General features: G+C 49.8%; 1 protein-coding gene across 5 annotated transcripts in view; it reads right to left on the bottom strand.

Moving 5' to 3' along the window:
- PLXNB1 (plexin B1) overlaps positions 1–21,140 on the bottom strand; it is a 292,916-nt gene that overhangs the window by 38,241 nt on the left and 233,535 nt on the right. For all 5 annotated transcript variants that reach the window (XM_075005838.1, XM_075005840.1, XM_075005839.1 and 2 more), the window contains 5 exons: positions 20,291–20,437; positions 19,355–19,532; positions 8,147–8,250; positions 7,137–7,221; positions 6,188–6,354 (listed from right to left, as the gene is read on the bottom strand). In XM_075005838.1, coding sequence (XP_074861939.1) covers positions 6,188–6,354; positions 7,137–7,221; positions 8,147–8,250; positions 19,355–19,532; positions 20,291–20,437 — 681 coding nt within the window. The remainder of the gene's footprint in view (positions 1–6,187; positions 6,355–7,136; positions 7,222–8,146; positions 8,251–19,354; positions 19,533–20,290; positions 20,438–21,140) is intronic.

A 21,140-nucleotide genomic window follows, 5' to 3' on the forward strand; every position in this document is an offset into this window, starting at 1 on the left:
TCGTCCAGCGGAATAGCAATTTTGGATGAAGCCGGGGGTCTCAAATTTTTCAGGAGTTTGTGATGTTTCTCCTGCACTTCTGCCGTTTGAATGCCTTGCGTGAAAGCCACCCTTTTAAACAGCTCCTGAAACTGTTTAAGGTCATCCGGGGGAGAGACATCCCCGCGGGCCATGGCCTCATCTGGGGAGGATGAGGAGGAACCACTAGGGTAAACCTCCCTCGAACTCTCAGGCTCCTGCGGCCGATGATACACTTGCTCGCTGGAGGATTGTGAAGGAAAGTCTCGGGGTTCTAAAACTAACTCCCCTTAAGATAACTGTGTTTCCATCCCCGATCGCGAGTGTCCACGGGGGTATTGAACGGCCGGGGGGGACCTGCCCCTGGGCGTAGGCCTGGGGTGTCTGTGTCCAGCATGATAAGAACAACCATGGCAGCATGGGCATGGGTCTGGGGATGGAGACCTAGACCACTCTCGGGGTGTGTACCCCCGATGTCTGGGAGAGCGAGACCTCCGCGACGACACAGATAGCGGTGAAACTGGTTTGTGATAGTACTCCAGGGGATCCAATCCCAGAAAAGGTGAAGGTGGCCCAAGCCATGGTGACATTGGTTGGAGGAACGGAGAAGGAGGTTCTGGATAGGCTGGTGGAGACCCAGGCCTTCTGGGTGGCGTGTGTAGCACGGGGGAGGGCTTGTTGCTAGTAGCATCGCAGCCCTGTCCGGAGAAGGGCTGCGGTGCCGGGCTTTTGATTTTGCCTTGCCCCTCCCCTGTGGGGCTAGCCCCGCCCCTCCCGCACTGGAGATCTCGGTCCTGCTGTTGGCGTCGCGCTTGGCATGCTCAGCTGTGGTGCCGCGCGGGTAACTTCCTCCGGTGCCTGCAGGCTCCGTGCCTGGCGGCCCTGCACCGTTGGTACCGCGGGGGTTGGTGCCGCCTGTGGCGGTGCCGCCGGTTCCGGTGCTTGCCTGGCTGACGCTCTAGGCGCTGTGCGTGCCGGCTGTTGTGTAACCGGAGGCTCAGCCTCTGCCACGTGCGCTGCCGCGCTGCCACTTTCCTGAGTATGTGGCTGGGGGCTGTATGCTCCGCCCGTCCCGCTTGCTGAAACCGCCGGCAAGGATCGAGCCAGGGAGAGTTTCCTCTGTTTCTGCACTGAGGGGGTCAGAGAAGCTGCCTTCCTCTTATGTAACCCAGAGGGCCCTTCTGGGTGAGGCTTCTCCGGCAAGTCCGGCTGGAGGGCCTTGTCAAACAAGAGCATTTTAAGACGCATTTCTCTGTCTTTCCTGGCCCTGGCTGTGAGCTTAGCACAGTGAGAACACTTCTGGGTAACGTGTGATTCCCCCAGGCATTGGATACATTCACTATGCCCATTGGAGGCCGGCATAGCTTCACGGCAGGACTCACACTTTTTAAAACCTGAAGAGGCCATCGCGGTGAGTCTTTTACTGTTAATAGGGTACTTAGCACTTAGTCCGTGCCTGTTTACCCGAATTGCGGTCGCCGGCCTGCGAGGCAGCGGGCAGCCTACTGGCCTTCACGTCCACTCTTTTTCTCTGCTCCTCTCTCTCTTTTTATTATATATTTGATATTCTCTTTGTCCTCTCTCTTTTTTTTTTTTTAAACCAGGAAAAAACAACAATTTACACGTAGAAACACTATTTAATCTGACTCTGGCCGTAGTCTGAGCGGATTCCGTCTGCAGCCCATGGCGTTTGAGAAGGCACTGGCGGGGACCAGATCGCGCACGTGGCCGGGGGCACGCAGGGGAGCGGCGCACGCCGGCACATGCGCGATCCAGGAAAAACTGCTGGAAGATTTCCGATCTGCGGCGCCGGGCGAGCCCGACACCTACTGTGGAGCACCCACAGGGACCACTCAAAGAAGAACTATATGTTAGAGGTCGTCCATGAGTTCATTTACCTCGGGTCCACCATCACTGACACCCTGTCATTGGAGACAGAGCTAAATAGGAGGATCGGCAAAGCAGCCACAACTCTGTCCAGACTCAGCAAGAGTGTGTGGAATAACATCAAGTTACACACCCACACCAAAATGCAAGTCTACAGAGCCTGCATCCTCAGCACCCTCCTTTATGGCAGCGAGTCTTGGACCCTGTACGCCTGCCAGGAAAAGAGGCTGAACGTCTTCCACTTGCGCTGCCTCAGGCGCACCCTTGGAACATCGTGGAAGGACAGAGTGTCCAACACCGCCATCCTTGAGCAAGCTGGAATCCCAACCATGCACACCCTCCTCAGGCAGCGGCGGCTCCGCTGGCTTGGCCACGTCCACAGGATGAATGATGGAAGGATCCCAAAAGACATCCTGTATGGCAAGCTAGCCTCCGGCAAAAGACCTCCCGGACGCCCCCAGTTGCGCTCCAAAGATGTTTGCAAGAGGGACCTCAGGGAGGTAGACATCGAGCCGGACATCTGGGAGGAGCTGGCAGACGATCGCAGCAGAGGGAGGCAGGAACTACACAAGGGCCTGCAGAAGAGTGAGATGCGGATCAGACAGCTAGCAGAGGAGAGGCGAGCCCACAGAAAGCACAGTAAGGACCTGCCAGACACCCATTACACATGCAACAGATGCAGCAAGGACTGTCACTCTCATGTGGGCCTTCACAGCCACAGTCGACGCTGCAAATGATGATCCCACTACGAAGGGCACGATCCATAGTCTACGTAGACTGAAGAATGCCTACTGGAGCACTTTAGAGCTCCACTCGTGGTTGGCAATGGATTGCCTGTAAAAATACTGCTGGCTCCTGGAAGATGAAAGCTATTGGAGCCATCCTGTGTTGTTGATGATTTTTTTTCATTCCACAGGCTTGGGGATCAGTATAGTGTCACCACTCTTTCCTATCCATGGCTTGTTCGTCCACTCAGCCCAGCATCATCACATCCCATATGGTGTCTCTACATCTGTTTAGTGGTTGTTCTTTAGTTTGAAGTACTCTTGGTTGTGTTTGCATTATTTTCTTTGGCATCCTATCACATTTGTCTTCTCCAGTGTCTCTAGCAGTGGTGGGCAGCCCGCAGGCTGCATACAGCCCACTGGAGTTCTAAGTGGCCCACAAGACATTTTGCTTACTGTTGCCCATGTGCAGAGTTGCCAGATTCTGCTAATTTCCATCCACATAGTTTGTTTCCCCTACCAGCAAAGAGGAGTGATGAATGAGCAACTCTTGGTTTATTAGATGTGTTGTCCAAAAATCTGCCTGGCGGAATTATGTAAAACAGGATGAAATGCTACAGAAGCAAACACAATCACTTGCAGTTTTAGAACATATAGATGCATGATTGTACCTTTTTGGGAGCAAGCTGTATGGATCTGGAGTTGGTCCAGGTGTGAGGCCCAATCTTTTCCTGATGCATCCGGGATCAGAATGAAGAAGCGGAGAAAGGTACTTTTTTCTGAAAGCTGTTGGGGGCCTGACTACCAACTCAGTGACAGTGTAAGTTGGTAGCACAGTGTGCTTGTTCCTTTGACATCTGGCCGTTTCCTTAGCCAGTTGAGCAATGGTTGAAGTCTGGCTAGCAGCAACATGTTGTAGACACTGACATTTAGCCCATGAGTTGCAGGCAGGTTCTTTACTGTGCTTGATGGATTCATTTTTACGTTTGTCTGGAGCAAGCAAACCCTGTCCATGGCAAGATTTTTTTTTTTTGCCAAACTGGATTTGGTTGAGGTAGGATAAAAGCTGAATTTTCTTAATTCACCAGGAGACCCAGTTGCCTGAATTGGAAAGGACATATTTTAGGGCTGTGGTGATTTCCTGATGAGACTCGCCTTTGATCCAAGTTAGTTGTCTAGGTATGTATAAACATGAATCCATCGTCTCTTCAAATGAGTCACCCACCATTGGTAGACATTTTGGAAGACACTGGGTTTTGAGAGACTGACTGGCAGCACCTTATGGTAGTGAATAAGTCCCACAGATACTCCCCGTGATCTGGATGGGTCACAAGAGGGAAGGACAAATCTTGGAGATCATTTGAAGCTGAAGGGAAGGATGGAGGCATGCGTTACCATTCTTAGTGGGAGATAGCACCTGCATTTGTTCTTTCTTTTTAACTCTAGGATGGGATGAAGACCCAGGCCCACTCTCCTTTTAACTTAAATATAAGGAAATATCAAGAATACAATTTCTTCCTCTGAACTCCAGAGGTACCTCTTCTACGGCTTCTAGGTGAAGCAGACAAGCCATATACATCTTTGGGGGAGGGATAGCTCAGTGGTTTAAGCATTGGTCTGCTAAACCCAGGATTGTGAGCTCAATCCCTGAGGAGGCTGATTGGGGCAAACAGATATCAGGGATGGTGCTTGGTCCTGCCAAGAGGGCAGGAGACTGGACTAGATGACCTCCAGAGGTCCCTTCCAGTTCTAGGAGATGTGTATCTCCAATTATTTAATCTTCTTTGAGCTAACTTTTGTGAGATGGGTCCCTAAAGAGGGATGGTGGAAAAATTCTGAAACTCGATGTAACAGTCATTGGACACAGCAGACAAAAGAGAGCTGGCGTTTATCAGAATCCATGCCCCAGAAGGAGAATGTAATCCAGCAACCAAAAAGTAGTATGCTGGGGTGGCTCCCAAATCGTTCAAGAGTGGCTCTTCACCCCAACAAGAAATAGATATAGACCCATAAGCTGTTCCATGAGGCAAAACTCATCTTTTATTTTATTGAGGCGAAGACAGAATTGGTGTAGTTGGGCCAGCTCATTCAAAGCCATATCTGCAGTCAGACATTAGAAGCAGGCTGCATAAGTTGCAACTGATCCTGAGGCCTGTCAGACTCTGTAGGACTGCTTCTGCATTGTGAGTTCAGTGAGGGTTACTGAAGGTTGTCACAAAGGCCTTCAGGAAAGTATGTCAGCTGCAGCATGCCACCTGTGCCTGATCCATCAGGCACACGTGGGACCATAGCAGAAAACAGAGTCTGCACTGGCTCATAACACTGAAGCTGCTAGAGGTCCCAACACAGCTCTCTCTCAGCAATTTTGTGGATTTGGGTTCTGAAGACAACACAAGCCAATGGAAACATTCCCACCTGTGGTCTATTCTGGCAATGAGCAATTTTCTGCCTGAAGCTGGTCTCCTGTGCACAGTATGGCTTAGTTTTTCTGCATGCAGGTCAGTGATCTGCTCATGGAAGTTACGTGTCTCCAGGGGCCTCGTGGTGGTATACAGGTAGAATAAGACTACAAAGTGGTCTGAGCAAACTGTAAGGCCCAGTGGCTGAGGTGGGCTGGGGCAGTCCAGAGCATTAGTTAAAATTTGCTAAGACAACTTCCTCTTCCTGTTATTGTCTTTATATAGTCTCAGTACCCAGTAAGAATGTCGCCTGGCCATTCAAACAGGAGCCTGGCTCCTGTAGACATATAGAATGAAGGCTTTTGGCCAGCAGTGCTGAAGCAGTGCATCATTATGGCACAGTAGCTAAGGCTGGCACCTGTCAGCCTACATTCAGTACTGAGGTCCTGACAACTGTGTGTGGAGTTATGGCTTCAAGGACCATCCCAGGACTTCCTCATTCTTGTGGAGAATGAAAACCTTAGTGAGCTGCAACCCACCACAATTCTCTCCTCAAGAGAAAAAACACACTCAGTGACTGTGGCCGCTTGGGAATGGAATGAGACCACCACAGGATGGACATGGTTTGAAGCTGGACGGTTTTGAATCTGCCATTCTGGCCCAGATAAAGACACAGACGACTAATGATGCTCATCCTATCTTGCTGCTGCAAGATGTAAGAGAAGACTGAATGGTTGCAAATATCCTGCCTTTTATGGTGTTGGAGGTGAGGTGCATGTGTTTGTTGCAGACATGACCTAATGGATGCTGACATTCAAAGGATTCAGATTTCACACACATGGAGCACATGCACCTAGTGTGGGATTGACAGGCACACAATACTTGAAGAATAACGTTTTTCTCTTTTGGAAAGCTAAACCTCTTAGTATGCAAAGTTCAGATACCATGGTGCTGGAGTCACAAGAAAGCCAACAAATAAATATAACAGTAATTTGGGCAGCAAAGAATTCTTTCCTCTATGTGCAGTGCTCCATAGCTGGCAAAACACACCTTGGGGCTTGTGGATTTAGCACCAAAGCACCAAACCTTGGCCACTGTGGAAGAAAATATCCTAAGCATGACCCAGTGTATCTAATCTAACACTGGGTTCTTTCCTACCTTCATAGAGAGGAGACGTGTCAAATAAATTTCAGGAATAGCCTTAGCTCGCTCTCGATCTCGTAAGCTTCCTCGCCTGTGCTTGGGGAGGTCTGGTTCTTCAGTTGGTTTCACTAGATGCCAAAGTTTTATTCCACCCTCATCTGCATCCTCCAGCATTGGCGTTTCTGAAACACAAATACTATTGAAATCTCTAGGCTCCCCTCAGAGACTGGCCACACTGCTTGGAGACATTTGCCACCATTACAAGATTTTCCTGCACTAAGGGTATGTTTACAATTACTGGAAGACAGGTCAATCTTCCAAGAGTTCGATTTCATGTGTTTGATAGAGGTGCACAAAATGGACCTCTCTGGGACCCACAGTCGATCCCTGTACACCTGCTTTCATGAGGAGTAACAGAGTTCAATGGAAGAAACACTCCCATCGACCTCCCTCAGTGAGGACAGACCTTACAATCGACTGCAGATAAGTTGATTCTAGCTATGCAATTGCTGTAGCTAGAACTGGGTACCTGCAGTTGACTGTAAAATCTAGTGTAGACCAAGCCTCAGAAAACATACAGCAAGCTAGGGATTGTGCCCAGGCCCTACAATTATTAATTTCTGGGCCTATTAGCATAGATTGCCCCCAGTCCCTGCAGTTAGTAACTAGAAGAGTCCAGCTCAAGCTGGATTCTCTTTGCTGGCCCTGCTTCCTTTTACTCTGTTCCTGTTTTCAGGAAGCCTCTGGCTGATCTCAGACACTTATAGAAGCCCCCAGTGCTGACAGCTTGGTTATCGTGTCAATGCTTATGATGAGGAAGGCCCAACTCACCCAGCAACTGTTATGGGTTACCATAAAGTGAGGGCTACTGCCTGGAAGAACAAAGTCCTGGCTTGCGAGCTGCTGGGTTTTGTGAAACTATTTAATGAAGATGGAATGTTAAGGCCTTTAGCATCAGACTCACTCTCTCCAGGGATGTAATCCTGATTCTCCCTGGGGATGTGTTTGGTCAGACGTGGGACCAGAGCTACAGTTGCTCCATCAGGAACCTGCATACAAGCAGAATTTGAATTAACAACATACTGCCATTTCTCTTTCTCAATGTGACAGAAAGACTTTATACAGTACAGCAGCCATCCTCCTCAAGAAAATATGGTCTCCTGGTTAGAAGAGGAGATGACGACTCAGGACCCTGGCTCTGCAACTGATCCACTTTGAGAGTTTGGTAAAGTTTCTTCACCATTCCATGCTTCAGTTTCCCCCTCAGCAACATGGGGATGATACCTACATCACAAAGGCTTTGAGGGTCAATGATATTGTCAAGTGCTTTGTGGGAAGGGAAGGTACCTTAAACATTATTTGCCATTCCAAGAAGGCCAGTCCCAGCTCTAGAAACCATCACCTGCCATATTATGCATGAAGCCCTTCTATTGACATCAACCAACAAGCCTATCTCCTGCTGACATAAGACATAACTGCAGTTATGTAACATGGTGTATTGACAATGACTGCAGTGAGACAGTCTAGTGCGACCCAATTCTACACCCTTAAATCAAAGGCCACATTAGAAAAGGAATAAAGAAGTGGGTGAACAATACAGAGGGAAAGAGAGATGGTAGATACCATGGTGAACATTGCATTTGACAGGTTAAAGGAGAAGTGAAAGATAGTGGCCCATTCTGGCCTTAGAATCAATTACTCAGGAGTGAGGATGAGACATGAGACACAAGCCTGACTCCCCAGCATCTGTGGTTCAGGCTGCCAGAAGTGGAGATGCAGAGTATAAAGGAGAATACACTGAAAGAACAGCGGATCCTGTGTCAGGAGCAAGTCAAAGCCTTGACCACATCACAGGTAGGGTTAGAAAGGTTCTTTAAATAGGATGAGGCAAGAAGCACATCTAGAGGTGGAGTGTACAACTGGCATTGAGAGGTCATTGAGAAGGTGAAGGGAAGAAACATGATCAGCTCTGACCTTGTAGTGCTGAAGCGTATTCAGGCGCTTCCAGGTTCCCTGAATGACAGAGGTCACATCCTCATCAGAAAGGATCAGGTGACCAGCCAGACCTGATCTCCACTCTACAGTCATCAAAACAGAAAATAAAATAAAATCACTACTGTGAAAGTTGAACTGTCTTTAAAACTCTCTTGCCTATTTCATTTCCAATAAGCAGAAACCAATGCCAGATAAGCCTAATAACATGCCAAAACTGCATCAGCAGTGCACTGTCAAAAGTGCTGAGAGGTTACTTTTAAAACAGTTAGGAAAGGCAGGGGTAAAATCTTAGGAGCAACATAAATTATACCCCTTTTAGGTATGTACATTGCAATGATGCAACCACAGAACCTCCTTGCCAGTAATACAAAACAGTAAAAATGTGCAGAGAAAAGTTACTCACCGTAGTAACGGTGGTTCTTCGAGATGTGTCCCCGTGGGTGCTCCACAATAGGTGTCGGGCTTGCCCGGCGCCGCAGATCGGATCTTCCAAGCAGTTTCTGCCGGACCGCGCATGCGCCGGTGCGCGCCACTCCCTTGTGTGCTCCTGGCCATGTGCGCGATCCGGTCCCCGCCAGTTCCTCGACCAACCGCCTCGGGTGCCCCTGCAAAACACTAAACAGAGATCCGAAGCGGGGAGGATGGGCGGGTAGTGGAGCACCCACGGGGACACATCTCGAAGAACCACCGTTACTACGGTGAGTAACTTTTCTTTCTTCTTCGAGTGTCCCCGTGGGTGCTCCACAATAGGTGACTACCCAGCAGTAACCCAAGATAGGTGGTGGGTAATCGGATTATGTGCAGCTTGTCCCCGAGAGGACCGCTGCAGAGAGACGGGTATCCTCTTGGAATACCCTGTGAAGGGCGTAATGTTTGGCGAAGGTGTCGTAGGATGACCAGGTCGCTGCTCTGCAAATGTCTTTTAACGCAACGCCCTTGAAAAAGGCTGTTGATGCCACCACCGCCCTAGTGGAATGAGCCCTGTGAGTGGCCGATAAAGGAGTCTTTTTGAGCTCGTAGCACATTTTTATGCAGGATACAATGTGCTTTGAGATTCTCTGCGAGGAGAGACCTTCTCCTTTCGATTTGGGAGCGAGGGAGACTAGGAGTCTATCCGTTTTCCGGAAGGACTTGGTCCTGTCTACGTAGAAGGCTAGCACCCTCCTCACGTCCAGGAGGTGTAGGCGCGCCTCTTCGTTGGAGTTATGAGGCTTTGGATAAAACGAGGGTAGAACAATAGGTTCGTTAATGTGAAACTCGGAAGAAACTTTGGGAACAAAGGCTGGATGCAGCCGTATGGTTACCGCCTCCTTGGAAAAAACAAAAGAACAGTGCAGGGTGGCGTTGCCATGACTGCCGCGAGCTCGCTCACCCTACGAGCTGACGTAATTGCAAGAAGAAAGGTCGTCTTTACTGTAAGGAGGCGGAGGGGAACCGCGGCCAAGGGCTCGAATGGTGGTCCCATTAGCGTGGTAAGCACCAGGTCCAAGTTCCACGAAGATGGAATCGGTTTCTGAGGGGGGTATAGGTTTACCAACCCTTTGAGGAACCTGGTAACCATAGGGTGGGCGAACACCGTGTGCCCTTCCTCCTCATGTCTGAACGCCGAGATGGCGGCAAGGTGGACCTTCAACGAGGATAGCGAGAGTCCTCCTCTCTTGAGGTCCAGTAAATGCTCTAGTATTGTAGGTATAGGCACCAAAAGGGGGGCCAGCTGTTTGGTAGAACACCAAGCCGTGAAGCGAGTCCATTTTTGCTTGTAGGTCTTCCTGGTGGAAGTCCTCCTGCTACTTTCTAGGACTTGCTGTACTTCCACTGTGCATGTGCTGTCTAGGGAGCTGAGCCATGGATTAACCACGCTTGCAGTCGCACGCTTTGGGGGTGCGAGTGCACTATGGACCCCTGGCCTTGCGTGAGCAGATCCGGCGCCACCGGAAGAGGCATCGGTGGACGGTCCGACATGCGCAGGAGTAGGGGGAACCATTGTTGTCGATCCCACGTTGGGACGATCAGGATCATCCGGGCCCTTTCCCTCCTGGCTTTCTGCAAGACTTTGTGGATCAGCACTGTGGGAGGAAACGCATAAAGCAGGGGGCCCCTCCACGGGATCGCGAACGCGTCCCCCAGGGACCCCCATCCCAGTCCTGCCCTGGAGCAGAATCGTGGGCACTTCTTGTTGTGCTGAGTGGCAAACAGGTCTATTTGGGGAAAACCCCATGCGTGGAAAATCGGCCGTAGCAGATCGGGACGGATCTGCCACTCGCGTGTGAGTGCAAAACGCCTGCTCAGCTGGTCTGCCTTCACATTGTGCGCACCCGGCAAGTACGAGGCTTTCAAGATTATATTGTTGGTGATGCACCAGTCCCATAAGCGGATTGCTTCCGCGCATAAGGCACGGGATCGAGCTCCTCCTTGCCTGTTTATATAAAACATGGTGGAGGTATTGTCTGTACTGATCCCGACGACTTTGCCTTGTATGTGGTCTCGAAAGTGTCTGCAGGCGTTGAACACTGCTCTGAGCTCCAGTATATTTATGTGTAGTGACTGTTCCGTGGGTGACCACAGTCCTTGAGTCACCTCTTCGCCCATGTGCGCTCCCCACCCTATGAGGGAGGCATCTGTAGTGAGAAAAACCGATATTTGCGGCTGGTGGAAGGGTACCCCTGTTAGCAGGTTCCTGGGGTTTACCCACCATTGTAGGGATTTGTGCACCCCGGCTGTGGGCGACACCACCCTGTGAACGGTGTGTACTGCCGGTTTGTATACACTCGCCAGCCAGTGCTGCATGCTGCGCATGTGTAACCTGGCGTTCTGTACTACGAACGTCGCCGCTGCCATGTGGCCCAGCAGCTGCAAGCACGTCAAGACCGGCACCGTAGGGCTGAAGGTGATGACCTGCACGAGGGAACCGATGGCCCGAAAGCGAGCCTCTGGTAGATATACTCTCGCTGTAACCGAGTTTATGCGAGCCCCTATGAACTCTATGTCCTGTGTGGGGTCTATTTTTGATTTTGCCAGATTGATAACCAGGCCGAGTGAAGAGAACGTGTTTGCTGTGACGTGTATCATGCGCAGAACCTCAACCCTTCGAGGCCCCTTTGGGCAGGCAGTCGTCCAGATACGGGAAAATAAATACCCCCTGTCTGTGTAGGTAGGCTGACACCACTGCCAAGGTCTTGGTGAAGACTCTGGGGGCCGAGGAGAGGCCAAATGGTAGGACCTTGTATTGGAAGTGTTCGTTGCCTACCATGAACCGGAGGAATCGCCGGTGAGCCGGATGGATAGTTATGTGGAAGTACGCGTATTGTAAATCGAGGGCTGCGAACCAGTCTCCATCGTCCAGTGCTGTAAGGATGGAGGCGATTGTGGTCATCTGAAAACGTTGCTTGCGCAGGTACCTGTTGAGGCTGCGAAGGTCTAAGATGGGCCTCCAGCCTACTGTCTTTTTCTCCGTGAGGAAGTACCTGGAGTAGAACCCTTTCCCTTGCAGTTGCTCCGGCACTCTTTCCACTGCCCCTAAGAGCATGAGATGGTCCACCTCCTGCCTGAGCCTCGCTACATGGGAGGCCTCCTGGAGGTGGGGCTTGGGTGGAGGTCGTGACGGTGGGAGCGACTGGAAGGGGATGGCGTACCCCGTGGCTATGATCTCCAGCACCCATTTGTCTGTGGTGATCCTTTGCCACTGGTCGTAGAATGGTCGGAGGCGATGGTGGAATAGTCGCTTCGGATGACCTTGTGCGATGGTAGTGATGGCGCAGCCCTGGATCTGTATGTCAAACTTGTGGCCTTTGGCCCCGCCCCGAGGACGCACGGCTCTGTTGTGAACGTTGCCTGGGAGTTCTGTACTGCTGGTGCTGTTGATGTCACCCTTGCTCGTAACCCCTGTGGTACTGGGGGCGCTGTTGCTGGTACTGGTACCGTCTTTGTTGAGGTTAGTACCTTTTCTTTGTGTATGGAGGGGCGTTGCTGTGGAACGTGCTGCTGTGTCCGCAATGTCCAGGGTGATCTGAACTCCCGTCCTCGAGGCCGCGTAGCCTTCTTGCACTATGGCCTTGAGCACCAGCTTTTTGTCCTCTGGAAGTGAGTCCATGAGGGAGGTTAACCTGGAATAGTTGTCGAAATTATGGTTCGCTAAGTGTGCTGCGTAATTTGCCATTCGCAACGTTAAAGTGGAGGAGGAGTAGACCTTTCTGCCGAACAGCTCTAGCTTCTTGGCATCTTTGTCTGTTCCCCCTGTCCTGAATTGAGATGTCTTTGATCTTTGTTGCGACGACTCCACCACCAAGGAATTTGGCTGTGGGTGGATGAACAGGAACTCCATGCCCTTCGCCGGCACGAAGTATTTCTTATCCGTTCTCTTTTGGACAGGTGGAATAGTCGCAGGGGTCTGCCATATCGTAGTGGCAGACTCTAAGATCGCTTCATTAAGCGGTATTGCTACTCTGGAGGAGGCCGGAGGTCTCAAATTTTTGAGGAGTTTATGGTGTTTCTCTTGCACCTCTGCTGTCTGGATGCCTTGCGTGAAGGCCACCCTCTTAAACAGCTCTTGAAACTGTTTGAGATCGTCTGGAGGATGGACGTCCCCCGGGGCCGTAGCCTCGTCCGGGGAGGAGAGCGAGGAACCGCTGGGGTACGTCTCTCTGGACCCTTCCGGTTCCTGCTGGTGATGGTACACCCTCTCGCTAGAGGTTTGCGAGGGAAAATCTCGGGGTTCCATAACCAGTCCCCCCTGAGATGCTTGAGTCTCTGTCCCCGGTTGCAATTGCCCTCGGGGGTACGAGATCGTCTGTGGGGATCTTTCCCTAGTAGATTGCCGATGGTGTCTATGCCCCGCGTGGTAGGGGCGACCATGGCAGTATAGGCACTGTTCTTGGGAAGGTGACCTAGACCACTCCCTTGGTGCATACCCTCTGCGTCTGGGGGAGGGAGATCGTCGAGACACTGGAGAGAGCGATTTTGCATAATAGTCCAGCGGTTCAAACCCCAGGAAGGGTGAAGGTGGTCCCAGCCAGGGTGAGGCTGGTTGCAAAAATGGAGAAGGGGGCTCCGGGTAGGCTAGGGGGGACCCCTGCCTTCTGGTTGGAGTCTGCAACATAAGCGGAGGGCTGTGAGAAAGCAACTCCACAGCCCTGTCCGGAGAGGGGCTGCAATGCCTCCTCTTGTGTGCAGCCTTCCCCCTCCCTGGAGGAGGTAACTCCGCCCCCTGACGCACAGGGGATCCCGGCCCCGTCCGCACCGTGCCCGGCACGCTCGAAGGCGGTGCCGCACGTGCGGTGTCCTTTGGTGCCTGCAGGCTGCGTGCCTGCGCGCTCTGCACCGCCGGTTCTCCGGGGGTCGGTGCCGCTGCCTGCGGTGCCGCCGGCACCGGCGCTTGTTTAGCCGCCGCCCTGCCTGCGGTGCGGGGCGGCTGGCTGATTATCGGAGGCTGAGCCGCTTCCACGTGGCTCTCCGTGCCGCCGCCGATCAGCTGTTGCTGCGGCTGGGGGCTGCTCGCTCCTCCCGTCCCGCTCGCTGTTGCTGCCGGCAGGGATTGGGCTGGGGAGGCTTTCCTCCGTTTTTGCGCTGATGGGGTGAGGGAGGCAGCTTTCCTTTTATGGGCCCCGGAGGGTCCCTCCTGCTGCGGCCGCTCCGGCACGTCTGGCTGGAGGGCCTTATCAAAAAGCAGCATTTTAAGCCGCATCTCCCTGTCTCTCCTTGCTCTGGCTGTTAATTTAGCACAGAAGGAGCATTTCTGTGCAACATGGGACTCCCCAAGGCACCTTATGCATAGACTGTGCCCATCGGACGCTGGCATCGCCTCTCGGCAGGACTCACGTTTTTTAAATCCTGAACAGGACATTGTTGGTGAGTCTTTCAGTTGTTAAACGGGTACTTAGCACCTTCTCTGTGCTGTTTTCCCCTTCCGATGGCCTGCCGCAGCAGGAGGGCTGATGGCCCTATGCTCCTGGCCTCCGGCGCTTGTTACTGGGACTGGATTGAAGCTGTCCCGCTTGTAGTTTGTTTGTTGCTTTTGTTTTTTTTGTTTTTTTTTAGCAAAAATAACAACCGGCTAACTTGCAGTAGCCTAAGTACTTGAAAAACTTTAAAGAAAAACAGTTAAAGTCATTGAATATGCTACTTGGCCTTAGCCTAGTTCGGATTCCGTCTGCAGCCGACGGCGGTTAAGAGGAACTGGCGGGGACCGGATCGCGCACATGGCCAGGAGCGCGCAAGGGAGCGGCGCGCGCCGGCGCATGCGCGGTCCGGCAGAAACTGCTTGGAAGATCCGATCTGCGGCGCCGGGCAAGCCCGACACCTATTGTGGAGCACCGACGGGGACACTCGAAGAAGAACATATGTTACAGGAAAAAAGTTTGTTTAAAAATCCTGTATATATTAGAATTGCTACCATCTTATGGCATTATTTTGATATAGGGCAACAGATTACTGTCAGAATGCTTTGCAACATCACAGAAGATAGGAACATATTGTTCTTGCCCCAAAGAACTCTAGATGAGTAAAGTCATCCAGCCACGCTGCTAGCGAAGACACAGGCATCTTAGCCCTGCCTACCATTCATGGTGAATAAGAACATAGGAACAGCCATACTGGGTCAGACCAAAGGTCCATCCAGCCCAGTATCCCGTCTGCCGACAGTGGCCAATGCCGGGTGTCCCAGAGAAGGAGAACAGAAGACAATGATCAAGTGATTTATCTCCTGCCATCCATCTCCTGCCCTTGTACTGAAGGCTAGGGCACCATACTTTACCCCTGGCTAATAGCCATTTATGGACCTAACCTGCAAATATTTATCGAGCTCTTTTTTAAACGCTAATAGAGTCCTGGCCTTCACAGCCTCCTCCGGCAAGGAGTTCCACAGGTTGAATGTGCGCTGTGTGAAGAAAAATTTCCTTTTATTACTTTTGAACCTACTACCCATCAATTTCATTTGGTGTCCCCTAGTTCTTGTATTATGGGAAAAGGTAAATAATTTTTCTATGTTCACTTTCTCCACACCATTCATGATTTTATATACCTCTATTATATTGCCCCTCAATAGCCTCTTTTCCAGACTGAAAAGTCCCAGTCTCTCTAGCCTCTGCCCATATGGGACCCGTTCCAAACCCCTAATCATCTTGGTCGCCCTTTTCTGTACCTTTTCTAATGCCAATATATCTTTTTTGAGGTGAGGAGACCACATCTGCACACAGTACTCAAGATGTGGGCGTACCATAGTTTTATATAGGGGAAGTATGATATCTTTTGTCTTATTATCTATCCCTTTTTTAATAATTCCTAACATCCTATTTGCTTTATTAACTGCCGCTGCACACTGCGTGGATGTCTGCAGAGAACTATCCACTATAACTCCAAGATCCCTTTCCTGATCTGTCATAGCTAAATTTGACCCCATCATGTTGTATGTGTAATAGGGGTTATTTTTTCCAATGTGCATTACCTTACACTTACCCACATTAAATTTCATTTGCCATTTTGCTGCCCAATCACTCAGTTTGCTGAGATCTTTTTGTAGTTCTTCACAATCCCTTTTGGTTTTGACTGTCCTGAACAACTTGGTGTCATCTGCAAACTTTGCCACCTCACTGCTTACCTCATTTTCTAGATCATTGATGAACAAGTTGAACAGGATCGGTCCCAGGACTGACCCCTGGGGAACACCACTAGTTACCCTCCTCCATTGTGAAAATTTACCATTTATTCCAACCCTTTGTTTTCTGTCTTTTAACCAATTCCCGATCCATGAAAGGATCTTTCCTCCTATCCCATGACCGCCTAATTTACATAAAAGCCTTTGGTGTGGGACCGTGTCAAAGGCTTTCTGGAAATCTAGGTATATTATGTCCACTGGGTGCCCCTTGTCTGCACGTTTATTAACCCCTTCAAAGAATTCTAATAGATTAGTTAGACACGACTTCCCTCTACAGAAACCATGCTGACTTTTGCCCAACAATTCGTGCTCTTCTACGTGCCTTGCAATTTTATTCTTTACTAGTGTTTCTACTAATTTGCCTGGTACTGATGTTAGACTTATCGGTCTATAATTGCCAGGGTCTCCTCTGGAGCCTTTTTTAAATATTGGCGTTATATTGGCCGTCTTCCAGTCATTGGGTACCGAAGCGGATTTAAAGGATAAGTTACAAACCACTGTTAATAACTCCGCAATTTCACATCTGAGTTCTTTCAGAACCCTTGGGTGAATACCGTCTGGCCCTGGAGACTTGTTACTATTCAGCTTATCAGTTAACTCCAAAACCTCCTCTAATGTCACTTCCATCTGGGAGAGTTCCTCAGATTTGTCACCTAAAAAGGCTGGCTCAGATTTAGGAACCTCTGTAACATCCTCAGTCGTGAAGACTGAAGCAAAGAAATCATTTAATCGCTCCGCAGTGGCACTGTCTTCCTTGATCGCTCCTTTTATATCTTTATCGTCCAAGGGCCCCACTGCTTTTTTAGCGGGCTTCCTGCTTCTAATGTATTTAAAAAACATTTTACTATCATTTTTTGAATTTTTGGCTAGCTGTTCCTCAAAATCTTTTTTGGCTTTTCTTACTACATTATGACACTTAATTTGGGAGTGTTTATGTTCCTTTCTATTTTCCTTACTAGGATTTGATTTCCACTTTTTAAAAGCTGCCCTTTTGTCTCTCACTGCCTTTTTAACATGGCTGTTAAGCCATGGTGATTCTTTGTTAGGTCTCATAAGCTGTGTCTACACGTGCACGCTACTTCGAAGTAGCGGCACTAACTTCGAAATAGCGCCCGTCGCGGCTACACGCGTCGGGCGCTATTTCGAAGTTAACTTCGACGTTAGGCGGCGAGACGTGGAAGTCGCTAACCTCATGAGGGGATCGGAATAGTGCCCTACTTTGGCATTCAACGTCGAAGTAGGGACCGTGTAGACGATCCGCGTCCCGCAACGTCGAAATTGTGGGGTCCTCCATGGCAGCCATCAGCTGGGGGGCTGAGAGACGCTGTCTCTCCAGCCCGTGCGGGGCTCTATGGTCACCGTGTGCAGCAGCCCTTAGCCCAGGGCTTCTGGCTGCTGCTGCTGCAGCGGGGGATTCATGCTGCATGCACAGGGTCTGCAACTCGTTGTCGGCTCTGTGTGTCTTGTGCTGTTTAGTGCAAGTGTGTCTGGGAGGGGTCCTTTAAGGGAGCGGCTGGCTGTTGAATCTGCCCTGTGACCCTGTCTGCAGCTGTGCCTGGCACCCTTATTTTGATGTGTGCTACTGTGGCATGTAGACGTTCCCTCGCTGCGCCTATTTCGATGTGGTGCTGCGCAACGTCGATGTTGAACATCGACGTTGCCAGCCCTGGAGGACGTGTAGACGTTATTCATCGAAATAGCCTATTTCGATGTCGCCACATCGAAATAGGCTACTTCGATGTAGGCTTCACGTGTAGACGTAGCCTTACTGTGTTTTTTTATTTGGGGTATACATTTAAGTTGGGCCTCTAGTATGGTGTCTTTAAACAGCTTCCATGTAGCTTCCAGGGATTTTAGTTTAGTTACTCTACCTTTTAGTTTCTGTTTAACTAGCTTCCTCATTTTAGTGTAATTCCCCTTTTTGAAATTAAATGCCAGAATGTTTGACTGCTGCGGTGTTCTTCCCAACACAGGAATATTAAAAGTTATTATATTGTGGTCACTATTTCCAAGCGGTCCAGGAACAGTTACCTCTTGGACTAGATCCTGCATTCCAGTCAGGACTAGATCGAGAATTGACTCTCCACTTGTGGGTTCCTGTACTAGCTGCTCCAAGAAGCAGTCATTTAAGGCATCAAGAAATTTAATCTCTGAATCCCGTCCTGAGGTGACATGTACCCAATCAATATGGGGATAATTGAAATCTCCTATTATTACTGTGTTTTTTATTGTGATAGCCTCTTTAATCTCCCTTAACATTTCAGCATCACTATCACTGTCCTGGTTAGGTGGTCGGTAATATATTCCTAATGCCATATTCATATTAGAGGAATGAATTGTTATCCATAATGATTCTATGGAACATTTTGATTCCTTTAGGATTTTTGCTTCATTTGATTCTATATTATCCTTCACATATAGTACCACTCCACCACTCCGCTCCACACCACTCCGCTCCGCTATGAGCTTTCTACTGCTGGCATCACAGCAGCGTCTCTGTACATAGAAGAGAGGTGCTCAACAATCTGTTCCTTGCCACCAACTACATTCTATCTGTCTGCCCCTGTGGATTAAATGCTGCCATGGCAATGAATGGTTTGAATGAAGAGTGGAGTTCTAAATGCTATGGAAATCAATCTAGGGGAACTCAGATTTGTATTTCAGACCTCCTTGACAAGTACAAACCTGAGCTTTCAGCTTCAACATGAGAGCCTTATTCACTGGTTGACTCTTGGTCACAGTCACCTCCTCCCTTCTTACCAAGCAATGGCAATTATAGTTCGGGAGATGGTGCCACATCCCAGAGGCCAGAAGGGATGGGAGAAGACAGGCATGACAAGAAGTGTGTCCTGAGTAAGCTGCAAACCCTGAATCACTCAATGCATTACTGAGCAAAAGTGTGTCCTACAAATACAGCCGTGGTCAGATGCCTCCCAACTGCTAAATGAGAAACAGGAACAAAGGAAGAAGAAAAACTGGAGAGCTCTTCCCAACAGGAGACGTACAGTTCATTAGCCCACATAGGGCCTTATCCTGCACTGCTAAGTAAATGAGAATTCTGCCACTGTCTTCAATAAAAGAAAGACTGTGCCAGAGCCTTCTAGCATCTCTCCACCACTCCCATGCTAGCACCTCACCCTGAGCGCTCTACCTGATACAATAAGCTCTTCATAAACATCCCCTTCCTCATTCCAATTCTTCCACAAAGACCAAGCACTCTGCAAGCTTCTGACAAGAACCAGAAGGGCCCAGTGGCTATTCCCTATAACAAATGTAAAAAGACACAAGGCACTATAACAAGGGCCGGCAACAACTAATTACGCATACCCTCTTTTCCACCCAACTTCCTGCTATTATCCTCTTATCCACTGACTCCATCATACTGACTCCAGAGGACAGCATAAGCAGCTTGTGGCAGGGGCTGTTACCATTCTCTGCTGAATGGACAGAGTTAGGCACACCAGTGGCACTTTGTAAACACATCTGATGCCACTCTTCAACCTCATTACTAAGTCTTGGCATCAATTAACTGTGCTTACCAAGGTCCAGGGAGTCCGGGTCTGGGCGATGACAATATGGCATTCCTTTATAGATCTGATCTAGGATTTTCTCCTTCACCTGGGTTATGGTGTCACAGTCTAGTACTTTCACAGAGACACACTGGGAATCCTCCGCCTCTCCCACAATAGCTTCAGTTTGAGTCAGAGCATTTAAAGTCTGGGGAAAGAAAAGACAGCTGACGTGGCTGCATAAGGTGATAAGCCTACATTCCCCTGCCTTCAGTTACACTGCCCATTCCCCTTCTATACTTGTAGAAGGCTGGGGAAGGGAATACCATGAATGTCATGAGCCAGATTCTCAATCCTGGAGATGTAAAGCCGGCTCAGCAGGCCTCCTGAAGGAACCCCTACATAGGGGTCTTTCATGGGTAACAAAGCGCTGGTGTAGCCACTCTTACAGCCCCTCATCCTTCTCCCATGATTCCACAGTGAATGTAGCCAGTGAGGAGGAGAAGTGGCTAGAGTACCACTCTGCTCCCACAGTCTTTGTCCGCTGGACCGCCTCAGGCCATCAGCGGCAGAGGTGTTCTAAATGACACTGGGGTTTATGCCAACTCCAGATCCCGGTCTGAAACGATGACTTCCAGTGGGCAGCGTCAGGGCACTACCAAGTGTCTGGCTTTAGTCCTGACTTAGAATGGATTAAGACAGTGGTTCGCAAGCTTTTTTAATTTGCAGATCCCTAATAAATGTTGAATGGAGGTGCAGACCCCTTTGGAAATCTATTGTATATAGATATAGTTGAACTCTGTTCAATTTTCAATCTAAGTCTTGGACTTAGATGTAGTCTGCAGACTCATAGGAGTTTGTGTACTACAGGTTGAGACTGTGTTTCAGTTAGCAGATTGTGTTTCATTGGTACAGAATAAGGAGGGAAGAGAAGGAACAAAGTGCCAAGCAGTAGGGAGTTCTCACCAGAGTCCGGTACTCCACATCCTCTCGCAGAAGGCGGTTATCGTTCAGGGTGTATTTGGCTTTCCCTGTCACCCAGTCCACTGGTCCCTTATCTACCTGGTGCTTAATTCCCCGGAACAGCATGTAGAGTGGCTCCCCAACAGAATCCTGGCAGACAGAAAGAGGATCAGCTCTTGGGAGAAGTCACTTTCACTCTGTGTGACAGTGACCTCAGGGCCCAGAAAATGGACCTCTTTACTCCCAGAAACATAACCAAAGGCACCGGTCAACAAAGCAACACAAAGAATCCACGCTGGAGGGCTCCACCAATCCCATCCTTGCTTCATATGCAGGAAAAACAGTCTGGCTAAGGCACTGAACTGGGACTCATGAGACCTGCCACACCATCCGAGTGACCTGGCACAATACATCATGCCTCAGTTTCCTCATCTGTAAAACAGAGCTCTGTAGCTAGGTTCACTTGTGACCCTGAACAGCCTGGTGAGCAGATGGTTGCTGAATGATTCCTAAAATCTCAGATGGCCTTGCTGGGCACAAGCCTAACAGCTGGAATATTGTCTCTCGATCACCAGTGCTCAACAGGTTCCCACATTTGGGTGGGATTAGGGGAAGGTCTAAGGATCTAGATTCTTCCTTGGTACCAGCCGGTCCCATTGCAAGGCCCAAGGGGGAAAGGGCAAGAAGTGTCTCAGCATCCTCTGGCCAATACAAGACCAGCATCTGTTGGGTCAAGTCCTACTCTTCATTCTCTATCTAGTTTGGGATGTGCTCAGAGCACTTTGCCTCTCCCTAGCAGAGAGTTCCCAGTGAGTCTCGATAGCTCAGACAGTTAAACAGTGACTTTTCAGTT

This window comes from Carettochelys insculpta, chromosome 11 (assembly GCF_033958435.1).
Source record: "Carettochelys insculpta isolate YL-2023 chromosome 11, ASM3395843v1, whole genome shotgun sequence".
Lineage (NCBI taxonomy): Eukaryota > Metazoa > Chordata > Testudines > Carettochelyidae > Carettochelys > Carettochelys insculpta.